The following is a 24,217-nucleotide window of genomic DNA, read 5'->3' as shown; positions in this document are numbered from 1 at the left end:
GCTCTGATTGATTATTCACAGCTAACCCAGCCCATTTTAAGAAACTTACTGAGGAAGCAAATTAACAAGGAAGCTTTGCTCTGTTCACTCCCACAAGTTTTTTTTTTCTTTTTTTTAAAGGGTAATGTCTGTGGTTTTTAGGGCAGTAAGCTACATCTGTCACAGACATTTAGATCACATGTTCAGACAACATAAGACCTTGTTTGCACGTATGATTATTTTTCTAAAGGAACATTTTTCCCCTTCGTTTGAAATAAAAATTGTGCCTGGATGACCTTTTGTTTTACAAAATATGTCTGGAATCACAAGAACACGAAAACAGCTCAAGCCTGCATGCGGAGCCAGTAGGTGTTACTAAACTCTCTGTCATTCTGGGCATGCATATTGATCCTATTCTATTTAAATAACATTTCCAAGACCATAGAAACCCAGTGCAAATAAGCTGGAAACTTAAACCTAGCAGTGCTAATTAAACAAAAACAAGCTGGTAGGCCACTGTATAAAAATCAACTTGTCAGTGTTCTAAATTAACCTAATTTGCATGTCTGCTGTAATTTCTATCTGATGGCCGACATATATACTGATCAGATATATATACAACAAGCTAACATCCGTATACGGTTGGAGCTCTAGCTGTCAGTAGTTGTTTCCAAAGGTTTGTAGGTTTTGCTTTGTATCCCACCATTGCTGTAGACTTGGGATGGAGCACTAGGGCCACATTTATCACTCCTGCTACTCCTTCCAACCACCCTGCCCTCCCCTCTCCTTTAATACCCTTTATCTCATTATTACTCAGAATGATTTTCAAGGCTGAGAGGGTGTGTTACATTCACTAAGATCACAGGAGTTTCTGTGATTGGACTAAAATAGAACTTACTCATTTATACACATGGTTATTCATCATGCCTTGACCATTAAAGGGAAACAGGATGACTTAGTCATCCTCATTTGGTAAAATCTCACAACAAATTGTGCTGATAAAATAATTCTCAGGCTCTGGTCATTGTTTTGTGTCTATTCAGGTGCTGTGGACTCCTCTTGTTCCTTGACCTCAGCTCCTTTCTGCCTTAATTGTAAAGCAAAGCTCACGTTTCACACAGAGAGTGTAACATTAGTCGGCCAGACATGAAGTGGTGAATCTTCCATTGTTGACATGTTACAGTCCATGACCCTATTTCTCTTGTTCACGGAAGCTTAGTTTAACAGGCATGTGGGGAAGCAGGTTCTGTGGTACAACTCGTGATCCACATGCAAGTGTGAAAAATATAGAAGGAAGGACTGGAATCTGCTCGGACTCCCAAATCCATTGACAGGCATTTTATTGCACATAATAACACAGTTGTCTGTCTGTGCATTGAATTCAGTCTAAATTGTTTACATCTGCAATTTTTATAAATACAAGAATGGTATTCTCAGTTTTTTGACAAATACAAAATCTTCTGTAATGTGGTGTCTTTCTGACTGAAATGGAAAGTGGGTGGGCTTTGGTTAAATCAAAATCAAATCCAGATTTTATTGGATCACTCAAAAGTGAGCATTGCTTCGTGAAGGCAGCACAATACAGCTCGGTACAGGCATATACATATTGTCAGCCTCCATCCATACCTTCCTGAAGTGATATTAAGTGAAATTAGATCTGGGCTACATTCTTTGGAAATGCAAACCGAGTGTTGACTGTATATAGATATTGCTCCTTCCACACTAGCTAATGGTTAATTGTGGTCTTATGTGGTGAGCAAGCCAGATCACATTTGATTAGACAAATTTATGTAACCAACCCTGAATTCAATGTGAGTCATCAAAAATATTTTTCCAATTTTGCAGGAATGAAAAAATAGAGACATTTTGATATAAAAAAAAAACAACTCAAAAATGAACATATGAGATAAAAGGCCAAAAACCCAGTCAGTATTTTTATAATGTAAAAGGATAGCATGAAAACAAAGTGAAAGAGTCACTTATGGTGATGAGAATAAAGAAAATTGCTGCCAACTCCAAAGCTTTGCAAAATTTCATAGTGAGTTTCAACTCATTGTTTATCTGTCACCCACAAATTTGCAGTTTTGGTTCGCTCTCACTGCTTAGATTCTCAGAGTGGTTTAACCAGTCCATCACAAATATGGACAAAATAAGGTCTTCACAACTTGTTTCCACTGCCAACAAGTGGCCCAAAAAAAATCATCATCGTCATTGCAGGTTTGATAATACATGAGAATTTAACTTCAACTTTTATGGCCAAATATTCTTGATCTTTTAAGTTAGAAAATGTTAAGAGAAGGATTTATTGGTTCCTAGGTTACAACATGTCCTCTTCAACATCTTCAAAAGGTACGATTCTTGTAATTTAGGTCATGCCACGTTGAGTGACCTTGCATGAGTATTTGACACAGTGAAGCATGACAAAGCTTTTATAGCACTGGCATCTTTTGCACGCAGCAGGCTAAAGGCTTTGTTGTTCTGTCTTGCCCTTTGTGTCTCATACATTTTATTGTCCCTTCCCTCCTTACGTTTCTTATCTTAGTTTGCCATGAACAGCGGCCTCACCCCAGGCTGAAAACAACACATTGTACCAACACAACAAGTCCTGTCCCAATAAAGACAATTAATAAGCTGTTTTAATTTAGCAACTTTGATTCATGCTTTTCAGTTCAGCAGTTAATTAGTAATAGAAATCAAACAGTTATTAATGTAAAAATCATATTAAGATGTGTAATATCTGCAGATTAATTTGCATTTGTGTTTTTTTCTTGTGTTTATTATGTAGCCGCATAAACAGGCTGAGCTGACATTTAGTTTTTGCTAAAAGAGAAAACTAAGCTACGTGAACAGTGATCCAGATATCTGGAACAAGGCTGTGTTTCCTGCAGATCATATCTAAAAATGTCTTGTTGGTGTATTACTGCTTGATTACATAGCTGTTTCACCATTTGGCCTGCAGCTTTTTACACATCTCTTTTTCTCACTGATCAGTGTCTTCATCTTCTGCCCTACGTCTTCAGGAAGTAGTTTCCATTTTTATCTAAGTCAGTTACTAAGTCATTTCAGTTCAGTGACAGTCATGCTTTTAGCTGCTCAGTGGTCAGCAGTTGAAGACAGTGTGCTCTTGTCAATGTAGGTAACGTCTCGAACGGGAGGGGATGCATTCCATAAGAAGAGTTTAAAAACTGTTTTCTTAATAAATAACCTAAAGGTTTGCAAAACAAACTTGTGCTCAGCGCAGCCCACCGAGGGCTGACGCAGTGGGCCACGGTGACCTCTGTCTCTCTCAGTGATCCAGGCCATTCTCCCAGCCCTCGGCTCAGCACCCACGTGTTGTCAGCAGCTCCTGTTACGTAAGTCCTCCTGCCAGACAAAAGCTCAGCCATCCCAGACACAAATCACTGACTGCCCCATGTTGGCAGTGGTGCAGTTAATGTTAGCCAGTAATCCACACAAGGGTCTTTCTTGATTAGAATTTTTTTCTTTTCTTTTCTCTTCTTTTTTGTTTTTTGCTGACTGCCAAATGGAAACTTTTGGCCACCAAGTTATTTTTATACTAGCATCTAGTCTTTAGGTGAAATTCTCCGAAAACCTTTTGTCTGTCTGTCATAGGTTAAAAATACCTTTAAAAAAACCCAACAAAAAATAAACACTGGTGTAATGCACCATTCGGCAAATAAGTGAAGTGACCCAAATCAAACACACAGTGTGTGTTGTGTGAGCAACATGTGCACGCTGGTAATGGCTAACGCTAAATGCTAAAATGCTTATGGTTGAACCTCGGGCTGTGTTTACTGTGGAGCTTTTACCTTCGGTCAGGTGTGTGAGGCCTTTCTGCTGTTTTTAACAGCACGGTTTTGACTCACTGAAAATTTTGAGGAGCACAGCAGGACGAGCGGATGAGTCGACTGCGTTTTATTGCCGTATTGCATTACTTTGACAGTGATCAACCAAAAAAGGTGAACCTGGAATAGACTGCAGTGGACTTCAATGCTCAAGGGTCATTTACCGTTCCATTACCCTCCTCCCACGCCCTCTTCATTGTCTTGTAGCACAGTAATATTACTCAGAGTACATTTTAACTGACCTACTTTTTAAATTTATCTAAATATATTTTTTACACAAGCATTACAGTTGTATTTGAATAAAATCAACAATACTTTTACCTGAGTGAAATATATGTCAATGAATTTCAATTTTGTAAAAAATTAATTTCAATCAATTCAAATCATACTGGTAATATATAAATATTTAAATATAAACTTTCTATCCCTGACTAAACAAAGCAACCTTCCTTAGTAATGCTTGACTCATGTGGGCAAATCTGACTTGCTAATATGCTCTCAGATCTAATGCAATAAATAAATAATAGCATTTTGATTGTGCATACAGATGGATTAAAACGGTTTTTAATAAAAGGTGTAATGTTATTATGATATTCTCGTCTAGACCTTGTGGGACACAATCTGTAAGGAGGCTCGTTTTTTCAGACGTCTGAGTTTCGTAAGTGTTTTTGAAGGAGAGCCATGTGACATTACATCAAGTGCATCAGTGTGAGTTCACAGGGGCTGATGTTACAGGCCCAGAGTGACAACAGCCAGCCTTTTGTTAGTCTGTGTTGGTACTTTCTGTCCACAGCCCTTCACTTTTATCGCCCTTTTCACCGTATTTTTTTCCCTGGCTGTAAGTGTGATGCACGGCGTCGCAGAAACCTCTTGCATTTAACTCGCATTAGAGAGTCCACACCTGTCCTTTTCACTTCACGTCATTGGAAAACAAACTACATCGAGTTTCATTTCATAATTACTGACAAGGTTAGTTACAGTTTTACTTCTGCAGCCATATGCTCTGCACAGTCTTACTCTTTGTACTTTGTTCTTTATTTCAGTCTTTTTGGAAGTAGAACAGTTAAAATGTGAGAAACCTTTAACTCTCATCCCTTCATATTATAATCCCTAATTATATTCCTTACACATGTCCACCTCAGCCAGCAGGCATTCAACCTGCATTTACTCCAGAAGAAGGAAAAAGAAACTCCTCATTCTCTGAAATAAGACCACTGACTACTGTGCTGTTGTTTGTTGGCTGACTCAGGCAAAAAAAAAAACAAAACAAACAAATGCAGGTCATTCTGATACACAAGTTGATCCTGGCTCAGCTTTTACTGCACTGCAGTGCCCCACAGACACACGATGCCTAATCAAACACATCTCCTTATGTGTACCTATAGACAGGCGGTGCTATCGCTTGCAACACTTTTCTACCTGGCACGTCTGTGTCAGTGCGAATGGCATCTGAATCTGTTTTTATACTGTGCGGTTGTAAGTGGTTGTTTTAAAACTGGCCTGAGTCTCAAATCTCTTAAGTTGCTGTGTATGTGATGAGCAGACCTGACTATCTGACAAACCGCAAGAATGTTAGGAGACCGTGCAGAGGAGGCTGCTGAATGCCTGACTTTGCAGAGAATGATCTAGAAATACTCTGCTGGCTGAGAAAGGCCTTTTGTGCTGAAGTCTGTTCCTCCCCTGCGTGCCTCTGTGGCTTTTACTGTAATAATGATGGAGAAACTGAGGGAGGTAGGGAGAGAGCGTGGAGCGAGAGAACGATGGAGAGGTGTAAGAAGAGTAAACTCGTGACTCATCAGGCGCAGTGGAGACGGGTTCACTGACTCAGAGATGAGGCAGGAACATTGGGTGGTGGATGAGCCATGGGATGGGTGGGAATAGATGACTGTAGGTAGACTTTTTTCTTTTTTTTTTTTTTTTTTTTAAATGTCAGTCAAGACTGCATTGGGCTGTTTCTGAACTTTAGAGGCAGCGTAACAGCTGGATGATATTACTGTCGTGCGCTGCAGTTTTTTTTCAATAAGGTACCTATAAAAGATTGACTTTGCTCATTTGCTGATCACAGGTTGGATGTTGTTTTTAAGTCGTTATACTGTAAAAAAGCAGCATGAAATATTCTTTACATCTGCTTAACTAATAAAAGCGGCTAATGCTCACGACGTCAAGTGAAAATGACATACTGTAGATGAGATCTCCATTTAGTATTACACCCCTGAGTTTTAATTTGCTATTTGACTTGCATTGATTAACAAAATTTATCATTTGCCAGATGTTTGAAGTACTTGTTCACACGTTATACGAACCCAGTGACATGCTGTGTACGGACAAGGCCTTTAACTGTGTTTAACTGTGCTGAAACATTGTTATGTATGTTCAGAACATCTTTCTTGGTGAAATGAAGGCTTTTAGCTTTTGCTTGGTCCCCAGAGTCTTTGTAACCAGTGCTACTCAGTTTTATACCTTTGGTCTGGCTACGCATTGATTGCCCTCTACATCCTTTGTGTCAGCGCCCCATAGAAGCACACTTTGTTTTTCTTTCAGTCTTCATAATGTTTCTGTATTGATTTCAGTGCCCGACTGATGCAAGTCCTGTGGACCACCATTGAAATTTGAAGAGTGAAATTGATTTCAGACTGGTCCCCTTCAAAGCAACAGTGTTTCCTCATTGTCACACTGTTCAAAAGATATGACTTTAAATGTGTATTTACTTACCTTATCTTTCAGAAGATGATTCTTTTTCATATTTTGCCGGCACCAAAGCAGGCAAATATTATTATCTCTAGCTGAAAGTAAAGACAGATTTTATCTTGGCTGTTTGCTTTAGATTTCTCACAAATGACCTGCTTTCCCTTTCACTTGGTTTAGGTGTTATGTAGTTTCTGCTCAAACCCTTCTTGATCTGTTTCTCTGGCAGAAAAAAAATCTAATCTGTTTACATATTCAGCAGGTCACTTCTGAAGGAAGTGTTGAAGCACATTGGTCTCAAGTCAAGATTTTAAAATAGACTTGACTTAAGTGATGATCCTGAGAGCTTTTCTGAATTCTTCACAGCTAATGAAAAGTTTTCACCAAAACTGCATGAAGGCTGAAACTGCGCAGTAAAGTTGCCACATGACAAACATCTCGTCAAACAGCAGCGTTCCTACGTGTGTTATCATTTGACATCTTTTAGGACAGGTCTGAACAAACAGACCAGGTATTAACATCCCTTCTGAATGATCACAAGAGGACAGATCCAAGTACAGGTCCTAAGGCACCCAAGATGCATTGAGGATACATTTGGGGTCCGATCACTCAGACCACATTCTCTTAGCAGTGCGTATGCTAATGTAGCGTGGACCACAGTGAGGGTCCTTTTACTCGACTCACGTCCTCTGTGAAGCAAGAAGCAACAACAATAACAGCAGGCATACTGTCTGATATCTGTTTGGTTCACTGTATGCAATGCATCTTTTTCTTTGTGAAAAATCCCAGGTTTGTCCCAGTGATGTATGTATGTATTTACGCGGGAAGTGAGATCTGATCATAAGTGGTCACTCGAGATGCATTATAATGCCAGGTGTGAACTGCCAAACTTAAAGCTGCCCGCTTGAGATCGGATCACTCAGCAAGGATAGTAAAACCAGTCTTGAACTGACTTTGTGTAGCACAGCTGCTGTCTTGGGTGGGACAAGTGACTGCAAAGGTGTCAAGTTCAGAAGCAACTGGGCTGCAACAGGCTTGCATTGGAAAAGGGGTTGAGCAGAGTGGGTACATCAGTGTGCCTCTAATTCACTGTTGTAAACATTCAAGCTATAGCACTCTTTTCGTCTGTGTTTCACCCCTGCTGAACTAATTCGTGCAGATTTAATCTCATTTTACCTCTGTTCTCATTTCAGGTGTGGCTGGTAGAGTAGCACAAGGTAGAGGACTGGATCCCCTCTCCCCTTCCCCTGCTGTCCTGTCAGGGAGAGCAGAGTCCTCGTTATTTTTATTTTTTTTTCCTGTCCTGACACAACCTGCAAACTTGTGAATTCATGATCACATGACCGTGGATATGGACGCAGTCCTGTCCGACTTTGTCCGTTCCACTGGAGCTGAACCAGGATTGGCCAGAGATCTGCTCGAGGGTGAGTTGCAAAGTATTCATACGACCTGAACAGTAAACATCTGGGAAAAGTAAATATTGTCTTAATAATTACTGTTCTTGTGGTGTGATATTTTGATATAATTGGCAGGTTAAGCAAGTTAACTTGTTATGTCCTTATGTCTTAACCAAATGTAATCTAGTTTAATTTGCAGGTATCTTTTAGTTTGTTTTTGGTGGTTCCACCCTTATATGCCCTTATACATTTCAACTAAGGAAGTTGACAGCTGATCACTGTCTACTAGTCAGGGCTTCTGGCTTGTTATTGTTAATTAGGCTATTATACACTAACAGAAAGAAGGTGTAGCTGGGCTCAACAGGGCTCCTGTTGCCTAGCAACAGCACATGTTGCGGATAAGAATATGACTTAAAAATGTATTGCAATGCAGTGAACAGCAGCAAAGCCAGTGAGCCGAGACGTGCTCCACATTCTGATATTTACCCAAGTGAAGGACTCTGCCAGTGGCTTTAGCCTAACATAAGACTGCCTATAGTTGCATGAACTTGTTGGAGATATTTAAAATCATTAAAGATGGGTGCTCAACACAGAATCAAGATTCAAGGTGTCATGCTGGACCTGGTGGCTCACACAGATGTTCCTGTCCCCATCTCTGTCTGTAGGCAAGAACTGGGATTTCACAGCTGCCCTCAGTGACTTTGAGCAGCTACGACAGGTGCATGCTGGGAACCTGACGTATTCTTTCACAGAAGACAGGACATATCTGCCTCCTGAAAAGGAGATGGCAAGGGTAGGGAGGCCTATTCTCCACCGCCAAGATGAGGTGGTGCAAGGTGAGGCCACCATTAAGTAAAAAGCTTCCATGTTGTGTAACATAATCTTACTGTTAGATATCAAGTGTGTCTGTGTGTGTTGCATATATAAAAAATAAAATCCATTGTGTTTTACCAGCTACAGAAAAGCGTCTGTCGAGGGGCATTTCCCACGCCAGTTCAACCATCGTGTCCTTGGCCCGCTCTCATGTCTCAAGCACTGGAGGTACCAGTAGTGAGCCACTTCTGGACACCCCCCTGTGCACTTTCCAACTACCAGACCTCACCGTGTACAGAGATGACTTCCGTGGCTTCATCGAAAGGGACCTTATTGAGCAGTCAATGATGGTGGCCTTAGAGCATGCTGGTGAGGAGAAGTGAACACCAACCCACATATGAGATCGTAGGATTTTCATGCTGGGGTTGTGTTTATGTCTTTATGTGGATACAGAGCTGCTGCACTGAATGATTTACAGTGGATTTATTGCTGATTGACTACTGATCATACATGGACGTCACCACACACAAGCAGCCAATCAGCACCAACACAATTTATCGCCATAGTACAGAAACTGTAGACATCATAATGTCCCACACATTCATATGTAGTGTGTTGCATATGAAATGACATTACTGGAAAGCTTAAGCCTTAGCACATAACAGATAATCCTGTTCATACACATAAGACTGAGTATTTCACAATGACTCATATTGTTTCTCACATCCAAATGCAGATATGCGCAGTCAAGAATGAATTAATTTGAGGAATTAAGATTTTAATTTCCCACAGGGCATTTTCACAGAAGACATTTTGACATATCACAGTAGGAAAGTAGTAGCACGGGTGTAAAATTAATGATGTCTGAATTTCATTGGGTTGTTTGGCCTGTTAAGGCTCTCTGTGATACTTGAATACTGTGTAACTGAGCCATTGTTACTATTAAAAGGAACATCAGTGCTTTTCTTACTATGACAAGTAAAAATCTGCTGTGATACATCAAAGTAAAGTCTTATCTACCACAGTTTTAAACATGATATGCAAAACTTTATTCTGTACAATAATACTGTGACATCCTGTTTTCCAATGTGCCAAATCTAGTTTTGACACAGTATATTTATCTTCAAACCCCTTTTGTTTTTTTTCCTATCTGGAAAGTACTACAGCGGTTGTTTTGGATTAATACCATGTCATATTTGTAATGTAAACAGGTGAGTTAAATTTTTCCTGTTTGCTTGCAGGGCGGCTGAACTGGTGGACAAAAGTGGTTTCAAACTGTCAGAGCCTGCTGCCTCTGGCGACGAGCGGAGACGGAAATTGCCTGTTACACGCAGCCTCACTTGGTGAGTATCACAGACCTTTCAAACAAGACCCCAATACTGTGCAGGTTCACACTCCATTAGCATTCATTAAGAGAGCTTCATTGTTAGTTTAAGCACTAATTGCTTTTTACGGTGTTGGAGTGCACAGTCACTTAGCCTTTGTGGCCCACTCAGGAGCCCTGCACCAGAAAATTAATAATGTCCTGACTAATGTGCAGGCATTGTTCAAGCCCTCTTAGTGCATCGCCTGGATAGAAGGTGTGAAAGTAGTATTCATGTACTTAACCTGTGCTTATTAAAAGATACCCACAAATTCTATTTTTCATTCATTGGTTTACAGATGACTTATTTTTATTTTATTTTTTTATTTGTTTATTTTCAAGAAGAGAGTTTATGCCTTTCAAACATCCAACAAACCAACAAAAAACACACGAAATGTCTGCTGCTCAAGTTTCAAGTTCAGTTATGCAGATTTTGTTGATGTGTTAAATGGCCCGGCTTTGTTTTCTAATGTAGGTATGTGGGGTTTTCATGACCGAGACCTTATGCTGCGCAAGTCTCTGTACGCGCTGATGGATCACGGGTTGGAGAGGGAGGCTCTGAAGCGCAGGTGGAGGTGGCAGCAGACCCAGCAGAACAAAGAGGTGTGTTGTATAGAGGCTGCGCATTTCTCTGCGTCGTCTTTGTAACTCTCTCATGGCTCTGGTAAAGCATAGTTAAACCTGTGAACTTGATCAGGATGTTGTTAGTTTCAGTTGACCAACATATACAGGGACAATGTACAAGCAGAGGCCTTTTCATGCTTCCTACATAGTGCATCTGCAGTGCTCCTGCAGTTGCTTGCACTTCTGCTGTAGCTCATTTGAAATGTCAAATGCACACAGCTCACTATTGTTGATAAGTTTGCTGTGTTTCATGCAATTTTTAAAACTCCGCGGCAACAGGAAAAGACACAACAGAGACAGGCAGGACAGCATTTGTTTATAGTAAACTTTGATCATTTATTTGCAATTTTCATTAATGCATATAATAATCATAGCCACACTTCTGGGGAAATACTTGGTCCTTTGTTGTAACAAGTTAACCCTGCAGGTTTGGCAAAATTATACAGTATACATATACAGTAGTTAACATTTATTTCTTTTTCTTTTTACATGTATTTCTTTTTGGTCAACAATTTCCTCAGTTTAGAAGGGTAACATTAGTTAATGTCATGTTTTTTTCCTATTTTGCACTTAATTTGATTGTCTCCAGAGCTGTTGATAGTCCCTTGTTGTTACTTTTTTCATCTTTGACAACATGCTGCTGACCATATCCAATGGAAACAGTGGTTCACATTGTCTTATCACTATCCACTCTGCAACTGTATTATCTGTATTTTCTGATGTCTCCAACTATTATTGATAGTCTTTATCAGAACCCCGAGAAGGAGTCTGCTTCAGTTGTACAGAAAGAGGATCTTCAGAGCATTTTTTACAGAACACAGTGGCCTTTCTCCACATGAAAGCGAGACTAACCGTACACTAAGTATGTTTCCCAAAGTGGTCAGAGGCAGTGTGCAGATACCCAGAGAGGAGATGCCACAGGAATGACTGCCTAATGTTCATCCATTCTTCAGCAGCTACCACAGAGGTGTTCGCCAGCAAATCACTTCAGCCAAAATTGCTCTAGTGGAGCCGTACAGGGGCTAGCAGTCGAGGACTGTGGCTGCACTGGGAAGCTTTCTTACCTGAATGTACTGTAGGTGAATAGGATCATTGACTCTGAGGAAGAAAACTTATTAACAAGGTGTTTCTTTCTGCCCATATATGGAGGTTTAACACATGAGTGAACACATGAGGGATTTGTGAAGGCTTTAGTTAAATTTCTTTCCTCAATTGTCAGCGTTTAACTTTGTGTTAAGATGCCATAATGGCGATGCGTGCTTTTGTGACATTTGACACTCCCTCTCTAAATGGCAAGTGTGTGTGTGTGTGTGTGTCCTTCCTGTCCTTTCTTCAGTCTGGTTTGGTGTACACAGAGGAGGAGTGGCAGAAAGAGTGGAATGAACTGTTGAAGTTAGCCTCCAGTGAGCCGAGAATACACTACAGCACCAACGGCACCAGCGGGTAAGGTCTGGCTCGAACAATGCAGGGACTGTTAACCCGACGCACGCTTCGTCACACTCATGTTTTTATTCATGAACAAACAACCGAGAAAGAACCGAGTGGCTGGCCCTCGTTTTAGTCAATCTGCTCTTTATTGTAACCAGAACAAGTTAAGTGGTTTTAAATATGCTGACCGAGCTCATAAATACCAACTGATAAAGATATAATAAATATAAAAAACAAAAAAAAGAAATACAAGCATCTCTCAATAGTCCCACCTTCATATGTTCAGGATTTTTGTGATTGTGACCCACTAAAAAGTCTAAAATTCATTGGTACTGTAAGTCATAAGGAACCCATTTAAAATTTTACAGTCTACTTGAAACTTTGGTTATCTCTGGTTTTGCAGCAGTATAAACAGTTGTGTTTCTGTAAACCAAAAGCTGTATTTTTGTTGTCTTCAGGGCGGAGTCCTCAGATGAACCAGTTTATGAGAGTTTGGAGGAGTTTCATGTCTTTGTCTTGGCTCACGTCCTCAGAAGGCCCATAGTGGTGGTGGCCGACACCATGCTGAGGGACTCTGGAGGAGAGGGTAAATAGGCCAAAGGCCTCACACTGCTAATGCGTCTTGATATTTCATGATATATATATATTTTTTTTTTTACAATTTCATCATAAAATTTATCCCCTTTCTATTTCCCGTGGGTCAGGTTTGCCATATCCAGAATTCTACATTGCACTTGACAGAAAATTCAAACATTCAGTTAAATTCAATTTAATTCAACAGTTATCTCATGTCATTTTGCAAACAGAGCAGGTGTGGACCATATTCTTCAGTTCAGTCAGTACCCACTGTTCGGCCATAAGCACTTGGTGACGGTGGCGAGAAAAAACTGCCTTTCATTCACAAGTGTTTGAAAGAGAATATTTGAAGTTGTCAGTGTCTGATGCCTTGTCGTAATGAAGTAAACACCACCCATCTGGTATCTCAAGCAGGTTAAAACAAACAATATGAACTACTGCCAAATACTGCGTTACCATCCATTTTTCCGTCCATTTTTCTTTAAAAAAAGCAATCTACAGGGAACTGAAACACAGTCTAAGTGGTTTGATAACTGGTGTTGCTGTTTGTGTGCTTTACATTGTTGAGATACTTCAGTGCTGATTTACTGACACATGAGATGACAAAGGCCTTTTTCTGGAATTAATGCAACACATAACTGGTAGAAAATTGTATGGAAGTACCATATTGCTTTGAGTTATTCACAGAGGTGAAAGCTTGGTTCTGGCTCAGATCCTCCCAGTGTGCTTGGAAACAGTGTTGAGGTCGTGCTTTTCAGATGTTTAATGTCCTTGTTACTCTTTCCTAGCCTTTGCTCCCATCCCGTTCGGAGGCATCTACCTACCACTGGAAGTGCCAGCTGCCAAGTGCCATCGCTCGCCCCTGGTCCTGGCATACGACCAGGCGCACTTTTCTGCCCTGGTCTCCATGGAGCAGAAAGACAGCTCCAAAGAGCAAGGTAGTGCACTGCATCATCCATCTCTTTTATCATCTTAATATTCATTTATTTATTTATTTGTTTTTCAGCAGTAGATATTTTAAAGCCACAGCACATCAGTTTACATAAATTCCTCCAGAGAAGATTTGATGAAAAATACAAGTTTTAAAATAATTTTCATATGTTAATGTGTGCAAGGTTTAGAATAGGAGTTTTCTGGCAGTAAATAGCACTGCTGCTCACTCTCCTGCTTCACAGTGTGGTGCTTTTGCTTCATAGGTCAGTCTTTTTTTTTAAATACTGACCTTAGTGGTTTATTTAAGATCGGTGACTAATGGCCGTTGGGCTTTTGATTATATCCAGTGATCTCTGTAGCTGAACACCAAGCAGCGAATTGCCGCCTTCTAGTGTTAAAGTTAAATGATACTTTGATGCAGGATTTACATTTCATCAAAAGCTGTTTAGAGTGAGAGTGAATTGGATCTTAAAAAAATACTACTTTCAGTCTAAATGCTGTTGCTTATGTTTAAAGAGAGAGAGTTAAATTTTTGAGAAAGATTTGTGCTCACATTGTAGTTTATACTGAAATTACAAGTGCATCCCTGAAATTCAAGACCTTGCCCAGACATTGGATGTGTAACCGGTCTAAAAATATCAAATTGCACCAGCCAAAAACAATATTGGTCAGACCCAGCAGACTAGATGTTAAAATAGAAAGTTAAAGAATTGATTGCACTCAGAAGTATTTCTGACTACAGACAATCCATAGTGCTGGATTAAAACGTTTGATCTTTTTTCTAAGAATACTTTTCCCCCTCCATCTCCACCAGCAGTAGTGATTCCTCTCACTGACTCAGAGCATAAAATGCTGCCGTTGCATTTTGCTGTGGACCCTGGGAAAGACTGGGAGTGGGGCAAGGATGACACAGACAACGTGATGCTGGCGAGGTATGTCCTCCTTCTGAAAACAGCTGTTAGCATTTACGTGCAATCGTGTTTGTCAGGTCAAATGTATTCATAAGGTGCCTTTAATAAATGGATTTGTGAGAAGTGCTTTTAAAGGTCACAACTGATGCAGATAAAAACGAGAGTGGCGCATGTTCTCTTGCATGTGCGCCGAGTGTCAGTGTGTAGGGATTGACCCTTGACTCCAGATTAGCGACGGTGCCGGTGACAGTAAGATTAGTTCTAAATACCTTCTATGAATGGACCCAGGGAAGGAGCGCCAAAATAGAAGCTCCGTTAAAAAAAACCTCCTTATTCCACCTTATTCACGTCAGTTGATGAAAGTGGATGTTTCATTCAGCTGAAATGGTGGAAAGAGATAATATTACAAAAGTATGATTGTTTGGAAAAGGTCATTGAATCAAAGGGCCGGCGCAGAGAAAGAATTCACAGCAGCAAGATGCTTTTAGTGCATTTGCTGTTCACTGGTAATTTGGCGCATTCAGAGCCACATTACCGGTTGTTGCTTTACAGCAGCATGTAGATCTTCATTCAGTTTTATTATCAATCTACAGCAAAGACGAGGACTGACATTAAGGTAGCCTAAATCGTTATCACATTGATTCCTTAAATCTGGTTATGATTCTTCTGTTGCCGGCTGACTCCATTTTCTGGTGCTGGTGCCATCGTTAAGAATGCAGGGCCCTCATTACAGAAACGTATAAATAAATTCTATCGTCCTATTTCAGAAGCAGTTCTTAAATTCACAGCTGTGTCCTATCCTATCTCTGATCTCTTATCTTAACTTAAACAACTGTAAACTTGATTTTTCATTCCTCAACCTGTCATGCCTGTATTTGTGTTTAGAACATACATGAGACTCTCTGTCGCCTTGACGACTGATGCCAGTTTGTCACTGGCTGGTGAGCTTGCTATAATGGACAAGAAAAGAAAAGACAGGCATTCAGTTTTAGCTCTGATGAGTCAGAGGGACTAATTGTATTGGAGGAAGAGAGGATATATACCCATTAGTTTCTGCTGAGGGGAATTTAAAGGTGACAGTCTAATGTCAGTGTTAGTTTCTCCAACAGCTATGGTTTGAGTCGTCTTGAAATCATACTATTTCAGCGTTCATTTTGTTCCGCCTTCCATCATTGCTGTACATGTCAGAGCAACTGTGCTGTTGCCATTTTTGATTTTAGGATGGGATCTATGACTAACTAACTACCTAACTTGGGAAATTCCTCAGCTATGATGGTTCTGTAACAGCTAAAGAAAAGATAGGATTTTTCCTAAGTGCAGTTAGGAAGCGTGTTTGTGTTGTACCAAAAAAATCCTAAAAGTCATCCTTTATCATCCGAGTTAAGAGAGTTTCTATAATGAGGCCTCGGCTCATGTTTATTGTCTCAATACTGAGTTACAACAGGAACATTTTTCCATTTCAGCATGAAATAACATCATCAACTACCTAAGCAAAAACAGTTATTACATTTCCACAAATACGACTCTGGAGCTCTGGCACAAAGTATTCGTCTTCTCTCACTGAGCTTTGACTTGTTTCTCTCTCTCTCTCCCTCCCTCCCTCCCCCGTCCTCCCAGTGTGGCTCTTTCTTTGGAGGCCAAGCTCCAAATGCTGCACAGCTACATGACGGTCACCTGGCTGCCCCTGCCCTGTGAGGTAAAGATGAAAGTCCACACATCATTCTGACTCATGTTTGCTCCTCTACAGCAGGGAAGGTTTATAGGCCCAAACCCAGACTACAGGATTCATCATAGGTTTTTTCTTTTTTTTTTTTTTTGTTATTTTGACATCCTGATTTTGCTCAGACTGCATTTGCAGTGACAGGCAAGATAAATCAGTGGTGAAAAAGAATAGTGAAATTTCAACACACCATGAAGCCTGGTTGAGGATTCCAAAGACTGCTTCAGTATTCCCCAGACAAACTGAATTTTTGAATAAAAAAGAAACCGAGACTTATGCGATTATCAAACAGATGACAGTGCGGTTGTTAAATGTAAAATGTTGCAGCTGCTTGTGGTTACGTTCACTTTCCCACGCTCATTACAGACAAGGACTTTTTTTTTTTTCCTTTTCCATAATCAGACCAGCTGCTCCCTTAACTGCTTACTGTACAAAGCGTGTATGAAACTACAGTGGACCATTCGGGTCATAAGGTCAAGCCACACAAGCACTGTGACGAAGGTCCTCTTGTGAGCCACATGCTACAAACTGGACTGGTGCAAGAACGTGGACATGGTCTACAGAAAGGGCCAGAGCCGCCTCTACTTTCTGAGGCGGCTGAGGTCCTTCAACATCTGCAGGACGATGCTGAGGATGTTCTACGAGTCGGTGGTGTCCAGTGCCATCACATATGCCGTTGCCTGCTGGGGCAGCTGCCTGAGGGTGAGGGACACTAACAGACTCAATAGAATCATCAAGAAGGCCAGCCATGTTGTGGGAGAGGAACTGGACTCTCTGACAGTGGTGTCTGAGAGGAGGATGTTGTCCAAAATAAGAACTATACTGGACTTTCCCTCTCACCCTCTCCACAATGTGCTGATCGGCTACAGGAGCTCGTTCAGCAACAGACTCATACTGCCACGATGCACCACAGAGCGACACAGGAAATCATTCCTGCCTGTCGCCATCAAACTGTTAAACTCAGCACTGTGACGGACACACTCACTGTTTATACAATGTACATATTGGCTACTTTTACACATTGCACATACCTGTATTTTTAAATTTTCTTAAAAAATTTTTGAATACAGTTTTTGTAAATACTACTGTACTTGAGATTTTAGTTTTTGTTTATCCTATTTATATACTCTGCACTTTTCTCCTTTCTTGGTCGGGAATACTGCATGTGCAATTGTCTGTAGAAACAAGAATTTCCCTCCAGGGATTAATAAAGGATTTCTGATTCTGATTCTGATTCTGATGCTCACATCACTGAGCTTGGATGGACAAGTTCAGAGCACTTTCATGGTGAAGCTGCGGTGACTGGTGGCAATACGGCTTTAATTAAAATCAGTCAAATTATAATTTAAGGGGATTGAAGCTCTATGTCAGTCATTATCGCTCAGATAATGGGACATTCTGTAACTGATTCTTGTTTGAGGTCAGTTTACCGTGTCATTGTGTAGGTTATGTCATTTCCAAATACAGCACACTTTATTTACAGCTGCCGAAACTGTATTTGTAGACATGAAAAGGCAGACTGAGTCATTTGGGGTTTTTTCTGCATGGGTCTGCAAAAAGCAGTTCTATGACTCACTCTTTTCACATCCTCTGCATCTTGTACTGACTTTTTTTCTTCCATAACAGAACTTTTCAGAATCTGACGTTCTTACTTTGTAAGAATATGGGAAATTTTTGTTTCTCTTATGTTGTATTTTCTTCTTCTGGCTTGATGTGCAGTTTTCTACAGTATTTTACTCAGGTGCTCCTGCTTTGTTTCCTTGCAGCAAGCCCCTCTGGCCCAGCCTGAGTCTCCCACAGCATCGGCAGGAGAGGATGCCCGCACACCTCCTGACTCAGGAGAGTCAGACAAGGAGTCAGTCAGCAGCAGCTCCAATGGCAATGGAGACACAACCACAGGATCAGCAGTTAATGGAAGTGGATCCTTGGCCAAAAACAGCTCCTCTTCCTCATCTAGTTCCTCGAGCAATGGGTCAGCAGGGGTGACAACAGGAGCAGCGGGCAAGGACAAAACCAAGAAGGAAAAGGACAAAGATAAAGACAAGAAAAGGGCAGACTCTGTGGCCAACAAGCTTGGCAGTTTTGGCAAGAGCCTGGGCAGCAAGCTGAAGAAAAACGTGGGCGGACTGATGACAGGCAAGAACGCTGGAGCTGGAGGTGTCAAGCAGGAAGGTGGGGAGAAGAAGAAGGGCTCGTTTAGGGGGAGGAAGGGCAGTAAGGATGGCTCGCCATCGGCACACACCTCAGAGGATTCTGGGAAAGGCTCTCCCTCCTCAGGTAGCGAACGCCTCAACGGAACAGGGAGCAGTATGAGCAGCAGTGGTGGGAGCAGTACTGAGTGCGATACATACAAGTACAGCGCCGATGTCAAGGTCAGCCTGGGCATCCTGCGAGCAGCCATGCAAGGTGAGAGGAAATTCATCTTTGCCAGCCTTCTCACTACCAGCAACCGGCAGCCCTTCCAGGAGGAGATGATCCAGCGTTACCTTACAGATGCGGAAGAGCGTTTTCGGGCCGAGCAAGAACTGCAGCGTCGTGATGCAGAGAGGAAGTGCATCACCAATGGCATCCAGATACCCAAGAAGGAGACAGTTGCTGGTACAGAGCTGACCTACCGGCCTTATGAGGTCAAAGAGGAGCTTTCGGAGAACTCGTCACCGTCTTTCAACCAACTCAAGTCCACTCCTTTGAGCCCCTCTATGTACTCTGCTGTTGTGCCCATCCCCAGGCCTTCCTTAATAGATCAGCCTCCTGCTGCAGCACCCCTCACCCAGCACCTTCATATGCATGGTTACATGGATGCTCGGCGCCAGCTAGGTGGTGGCTCCCCAGCAACATCCTACCCCGGCCTCCCCTCTTACGCCACCCTTCCCCGACACTGCCCCACAACGCAGGTTCCCTCTCACCCCCAGTACAGCAACTCCCAAGGCCCTGCCTCCTTGAGTCCCTCTCGCCTTGCGCCCTCATATCCCCCCGAGTTTGATCCACCAGACTACCCTGGGTCTGAACCTGCTGGTGGATGTTACACCAACGGCTTCCGGGACATGCGCTCCAACCTGGACTCTCGGAGTGGGCAACCCCCAGTCAGACACTACTCACTGGGCAGCGCCGGTGGCTTGTCCAGCCTGCAGTCCAGCCGCTGTCGGACACCCAGCTGCACCTACTATGGACACCCTGAAACGGGCAACTACTGCTCCTACTGCTACCGGGAAGAGCTGAAAAAGAGGGAGCCAGAAGCAGCCATTCACAGGTTCTGAATGGACTTTGCTGTGGCTTGAATTTGATGAGTGGCCTTTTTCAGTAAAACGACAAAAAAAAAAAAGATAGCGGCTCGGGCGGCTCAGCTTCAGAATGGACGAGAGAAAGGCACAACCAGCTCCTTCCCTTTTTTAGCTGTGTCACTTCCTGTTGGAATAGACCACCTCAGAAAATGGCAAATAATCGACACAACTACAGAATAAACAGGGTGGTTTCTGACTGCTGGGGTCGCACGTTAGACCGTAGAATAAACTAACTGCACTTCTGTTACATTTTGCTGTGGCTCTTATGCAGGCGTTATGTATGAGTGTGTGTGTTAGTGTGTGTGTGTGCGTTTGTGTGTGAGCTGCAGGCTCTCCTCCTTTATCAGAGTTTAACGCCTTGCTACTGTCTCCTAGTGGAGAGAATGTATATCGCAGGCACCATACGTGAAACTCACCAAGGCAAGGACAGTACTTGTACACATATACACTAAGTCAGACTCACACTACTTCATATACAGTGATGCAAGCACAAACAGAAAAGGCACGAGTGTCTCTGCTGCATTTGTGGTCTGTGATAGTCTTTGGATAAGTTAATTAAGGGATGTTTTGAAGTCACATCCGGTGAGGGTGATTTCAGTGTTAAACATATTTTTACACTACTGTTACTAGATGCTTGTCTCATATGTACCTCGGGAAACAGCAGAATTAATCCTCGTCAAATGGTTCTTTTCGCCAGTCACCATTTGCGTAATGCAAATAGAAACGACCGTGCAATGATAATGATTAAGCATTCTGTGGGCTGCTGTGGTGCTAACATTACGGAATGCAAACACATAACTCTCCATGCATTGAAGACAACTGCTCCGCACTGTTGCTAGTTTATTTTTGGCAAAACACTTTTCACTTTTTTTTCGGTACAATTTGTTTGTCCAGAAATTGGATTATGAAGATGTCATCCTTTTGAAGATTAAATGCAGCTGATCACAGTATTGCCAGGCACCAGAGAACAAAGATGACAGTGTAACATAGCATGACTATTCCCAGAGCCTGATTAGCCAGAGTATTTGTTTGTTGAATGTTTTTTTTGGTCTTCCTCTTTCTATAACATCAGCTGGCGTTGAGGAATTATCATCATTATTATTATAATTATTATTGTGGCCAACTCAGGCATTCAGTACCACACACTACAAAGTCAAAATATCACATCCATCACAACAGATTTTGGAGACACCCATCACAAGTATAAAATGATGTTAAGTTAAATTATTGAAAGGTTATAATTTTGGATTTCAGACAAGTACATTAACTGTGTTTTATTAAACATGTTGGCAGAATCTTGTTTTAAAGCGGTGAGGATGTCTGTAGTTGTGACATTTGTCTCCAGTTTCTGTTAGCGTGAGGCGAATAGATGCATGCACTTTTGTTGGATGTTGATACGCATTCGTGTTGTACTAACAACTTCTGACTAACTCAGTGCTTTAAAATGTTACACTTATTTCATAGTAGCTCACGACCACACAAACAGTTGAAGTCATTCATTCATGGTGTACTTGCTCATAGGACATCTTGACGCTTTTTGGTCCAGTCGCGCACTGATTCTGAAGTTCTACTGAAGGCGGTTTCTCAACTTCTGACTTTTGTCCCGCCAGATCCAGTTGTGTTACCTTTTTGCACAAATTCAAGCACTTTCCTGATGTCCAGAGTTCCAAAAGTTTTTACTGTTTTTGAAGTGGCCTGACTGTTGTCCTGTTCATCTCTGCAGACACTGCCACCTCTGTTCATGGGACATCAGGGGCACAGGTCAGAAGGGTTTTTCTAAAGGATTCAGTAATTGTAGAGCTGCAGCATTTTGGTGCCAGCGTCACCTTCTAACTCAGTTTCCTAGTTGCCTTTTTTTCCTCGTGGCATCACAATCCTGTCTGTACTTTGTGTAAGACGAACATCAAGTGTCCACTGCTTGCCTGCAGTTTCTGCTACTACTGCCCCAAAATGGAACAAATTCTGATTATATGGGAATCATATTGAAGCTGTTAAGATGCTGTTGTTATCTTCAGATAGGCATAGGCCATCATCTAGTTGATACAGATGATTTTCTGTATGAGTCTTCCTTTTAAGTTCAGATTCAAGGCTCTTGTACTAATGTCAGAATGACTACTTAAATATTTCAGTTAGTTATTTTCATTTGTTATCCCCTATGAAAAGCCATGGTGTGGTATTTCTTTTGAGGAAGTGCAACTCTAGTTGCTCTCCTTTTGTTCACTGAATTTGTTTTTGACATGAAGTCCAGAAAAGCACAATTTAGTATGCAATTCACTGCCTTGCCCAGTTGAGGGCGCGCTTGTTTTGTTTTTTCCTTTTATTTCTGTGTTGTGCAGCTTACCCTTGTGATCTACACTCAAACTACTAACAAAAACAACCAACATATTGGGGATTCATTTTCAGTAGTGCTAATTTAACACTGCGTGACACCATATTTCAATATTTTCTATGTTACAAAAGCTGGTGAAGGAAGAATGGGGTCTTTTTGCTGTGCATTTAAAGTTAACACTAGAGTTTTAATGACAGTAGAACACTGTTTTCCAATGCTGCCCCCCACCCCCCCCAAAAAACATTTACATTTGCTGTGTTTATGTGTGTTGACATGTATCCATGCACTAGCATTTTTTGATTCAGATTACACCCATGAAGTGTTCCCTTACTGAAGGATGGTGATGCCTGATATTAAAAATTGCGCTTGTGTGCATACTCTCTCTCTCCCTCCAAAGTAATAATTAACTCACAAAACCATTTTCATTTTATTTTTTTGCAATGAAACGGATGCCTGAGAAACATGTAAAACATAAGACTTTACAGGCTACAGATACTTTTTTGTATTTAAATTAAAAAAACAAAGCAATGAGAGGTTGTATAAATATGTTCCAAGTTATTTTTGTATGCCCGAAGTTTCACAGTGTTTTTAAAAGGGTAAGAATGTATATTGTTGGATATTAAAACAGATATGGATGTCAAGGTTGTAAGAGACTGGATTTGAGGTATAATTGGTGTTTACCATAAGGTGACATTTTGGCTGTCGAGGACGACTCCCAGACGGGACTCTCAGTACTTGAGACCCTCTCGTTTTAAACTAATTTCCTCAGCGCTCACCTAACAAGATACCATTTGAGAGTATATATTTATAGCAAGATTTTTTTAATAGGTTTCTTTGTGGAATGTTTAGTTACAACATTTTAGGATGTTCTTTCTCACATGGCTAATTGTCAAGTAGTCTGGATTTTATTTGTTTGTTGCTTCTTTTTTTTTTTTTTAATTAAATGTAAATTTTGTTTACTTTTTTCTACAACCACCAATGCGTGCTATGCTAAAACATGACGGTAACATGTTCTTGTTGACCCAGCCCGTTTCCTCCAAACCAGAAGAGAAATGGCTCAGAATTAGTTTTGCGACGCAACTGACCCGATATATTTTTATATATTGTACAACACTGTAATTTCTGTGTGGACAGAATATTCATCATCAGTGACAATAACGCGGAATACTTCGAGTTGCATGGGACTGGAACTGTTGCATGTAAATGGCGATCCATTTTACCAAATTTGTGCATTATTTTAACTTGATTTCATTTGTCCTGGTATTTTGATCTGTTTTTATTTTTTATGGTTTTAATGTTTTGTTTTTTTTTTGAGAGGAGAGCCCTAAGGCTGTGTGACAGTGCAATCTGGATAGAAAGAACATCAGATTTTATGTTAGGTTATTATTATTATTATTATTATTATAATTATTATTTTATTTTTTTGCACCGTTTGAATAAATTCCTCATTGTATTTCAAGAATGCTGTGCTTCCGCTCTTTTCATGATCACTGAATTATCTACAACCGTATTTATAAATAATAATAATAATTCAAACATTTCATGAACTGGTTGCAGCCCTAGTTGGAAGGTACAAAATTTTACTTTCACTTTTTATTTAAAGGCAGTTTTTAAGTCGGCTTATTTAAGGATTTTGCGAGGTGCTGTGACAGGACGGAGTCATCATAAAGCATCTGTCCTGTCCAAATGTCTTTAAGCAAGTCGCTAAATCCCAGCTCCACATTTGCTGCTGCGAAGCTCTAAACTCTCTGCAGAGCAAGAGAAAACAGATTTCTCCTCTGATATCATCAATATTGTTTGATCGTCAATAATGAAGTGAAGCTGCAGAGAGAGAGAAACATTTCGGCTGAAGAGAAACAAATGGACTAGATGAACACAGAGCTCAAACGTACCATCTTATTGTGGATACTTGTTTTCTGTGTTATTCTGTATTACCCTAAGCTTGCTGCATTATACATTGTTGAATAACTCCAGCTCAGATGATGCAAGGTCTTGTGTCTGCGACTGTTTTATGTATCAGAGAAACTGGAGACCCTTATGTAATATTGAACAGTTTCCCATGTGGTAAAAAATCCAGACCTCTCTCTATTATGGTTCACAAGGACGCCGTCTCCCCACCTGTTCAGCAGGACAGACTGTCGCTCTGGATTATTCAAACTTTCCCTTTTCTCGCTGTGAAAGGAATTTCTTCTGAATTTTCTCCTCAAAGAGTTTCTTTTTTTTTCTTTCTCCACAAGTTTGGATGAGAGAGGAGAGAAGCCAGTCCCAGCACAGACCTACTAAAGGATCAGATAGAAAAGGTACTGCTGAGCAAAAAGAAGCTGTTGATGATA

The 24,217-nt window shown here is 41.0% G+C and overlaps 1 protein-coding gene across 2 annotated transcripts in view; it reads left to right on the top strand.

Annotated features, from left to right (window-relative positions):
- Positions 1-23,346, top strand: part of otud7b (OTU deubiquitinase 7B) — a 32,596-nt gene extending 9,250 nt beyond the window's left edge. Inside the window, exons 2-12 of one of the 2 annotated variants that reach the window (XM_046398704.1) lie at positions 7,703-7,933; positions 8,572-8,742; positions 8,861-9,088; positions 9,961-10,062; positions 10,558-10,685; positions 12,043-12,149; positions 12,593-12,720; positions 13,499-13,648; positions 14,461-14,575; positions 16,172-16,250; positions 18,041-23,346. In XM_046398704.1, the coding sequence (XP_046254660.1) occupies positions 7,849-7,933; positions 8,572-8,742; positions 8,861-9,088; positions 9,961-10,062; positions 10,558-10,685; positions 12,043-12,149; positions 12,593-12,720; positions 13,499-13,648; positions 14,461-14,575; positions 16,172-16,250; positions 18,041-19,531 (2,784 nt within the window). In that variant the 5' untranslated portion in view covers positions 7,703-7,848 and the 3' untranslated portion in view covers positions 19,532-23,346. Of the gene's footprint in view, positions 1-7,702; positions 7,934-8,571; positions 8,743-8,860; positions 9,089-9,960; positions 10,063-10,557; positions 10,686-12,042; positions 12,150-12,592; positions 12,721-13,498; positions 13,649-14,457; positions 14,576-16,171; positions 16,251-18,040 lie in introns of both variants that reach the window. The other variant, XM_046398703.1, reaches the window with a different exon arrangement.
- The last annotated feature ends 871 nt before the right edge of the window (positions 23,347-24,217 follow it).

This window comes from Scatophagus argus, chromosome 9 (assembly GCF_020382885.2).
Source record: "Scatophagus argus isolate fScaArg1 chromosome 9, fScaArg1.pri, whole genome shotgun sequence".
Classification (NCBI taxonomy): domain Eukaryota; kingdom Metazoa; phylum Chordata; class Actinopteri; family Scatophagidae; genus Scatophagus; species Scatophagus argus.
This window is presented reverse-complemented; position numbering and strand designations above follow the sequence as displayed.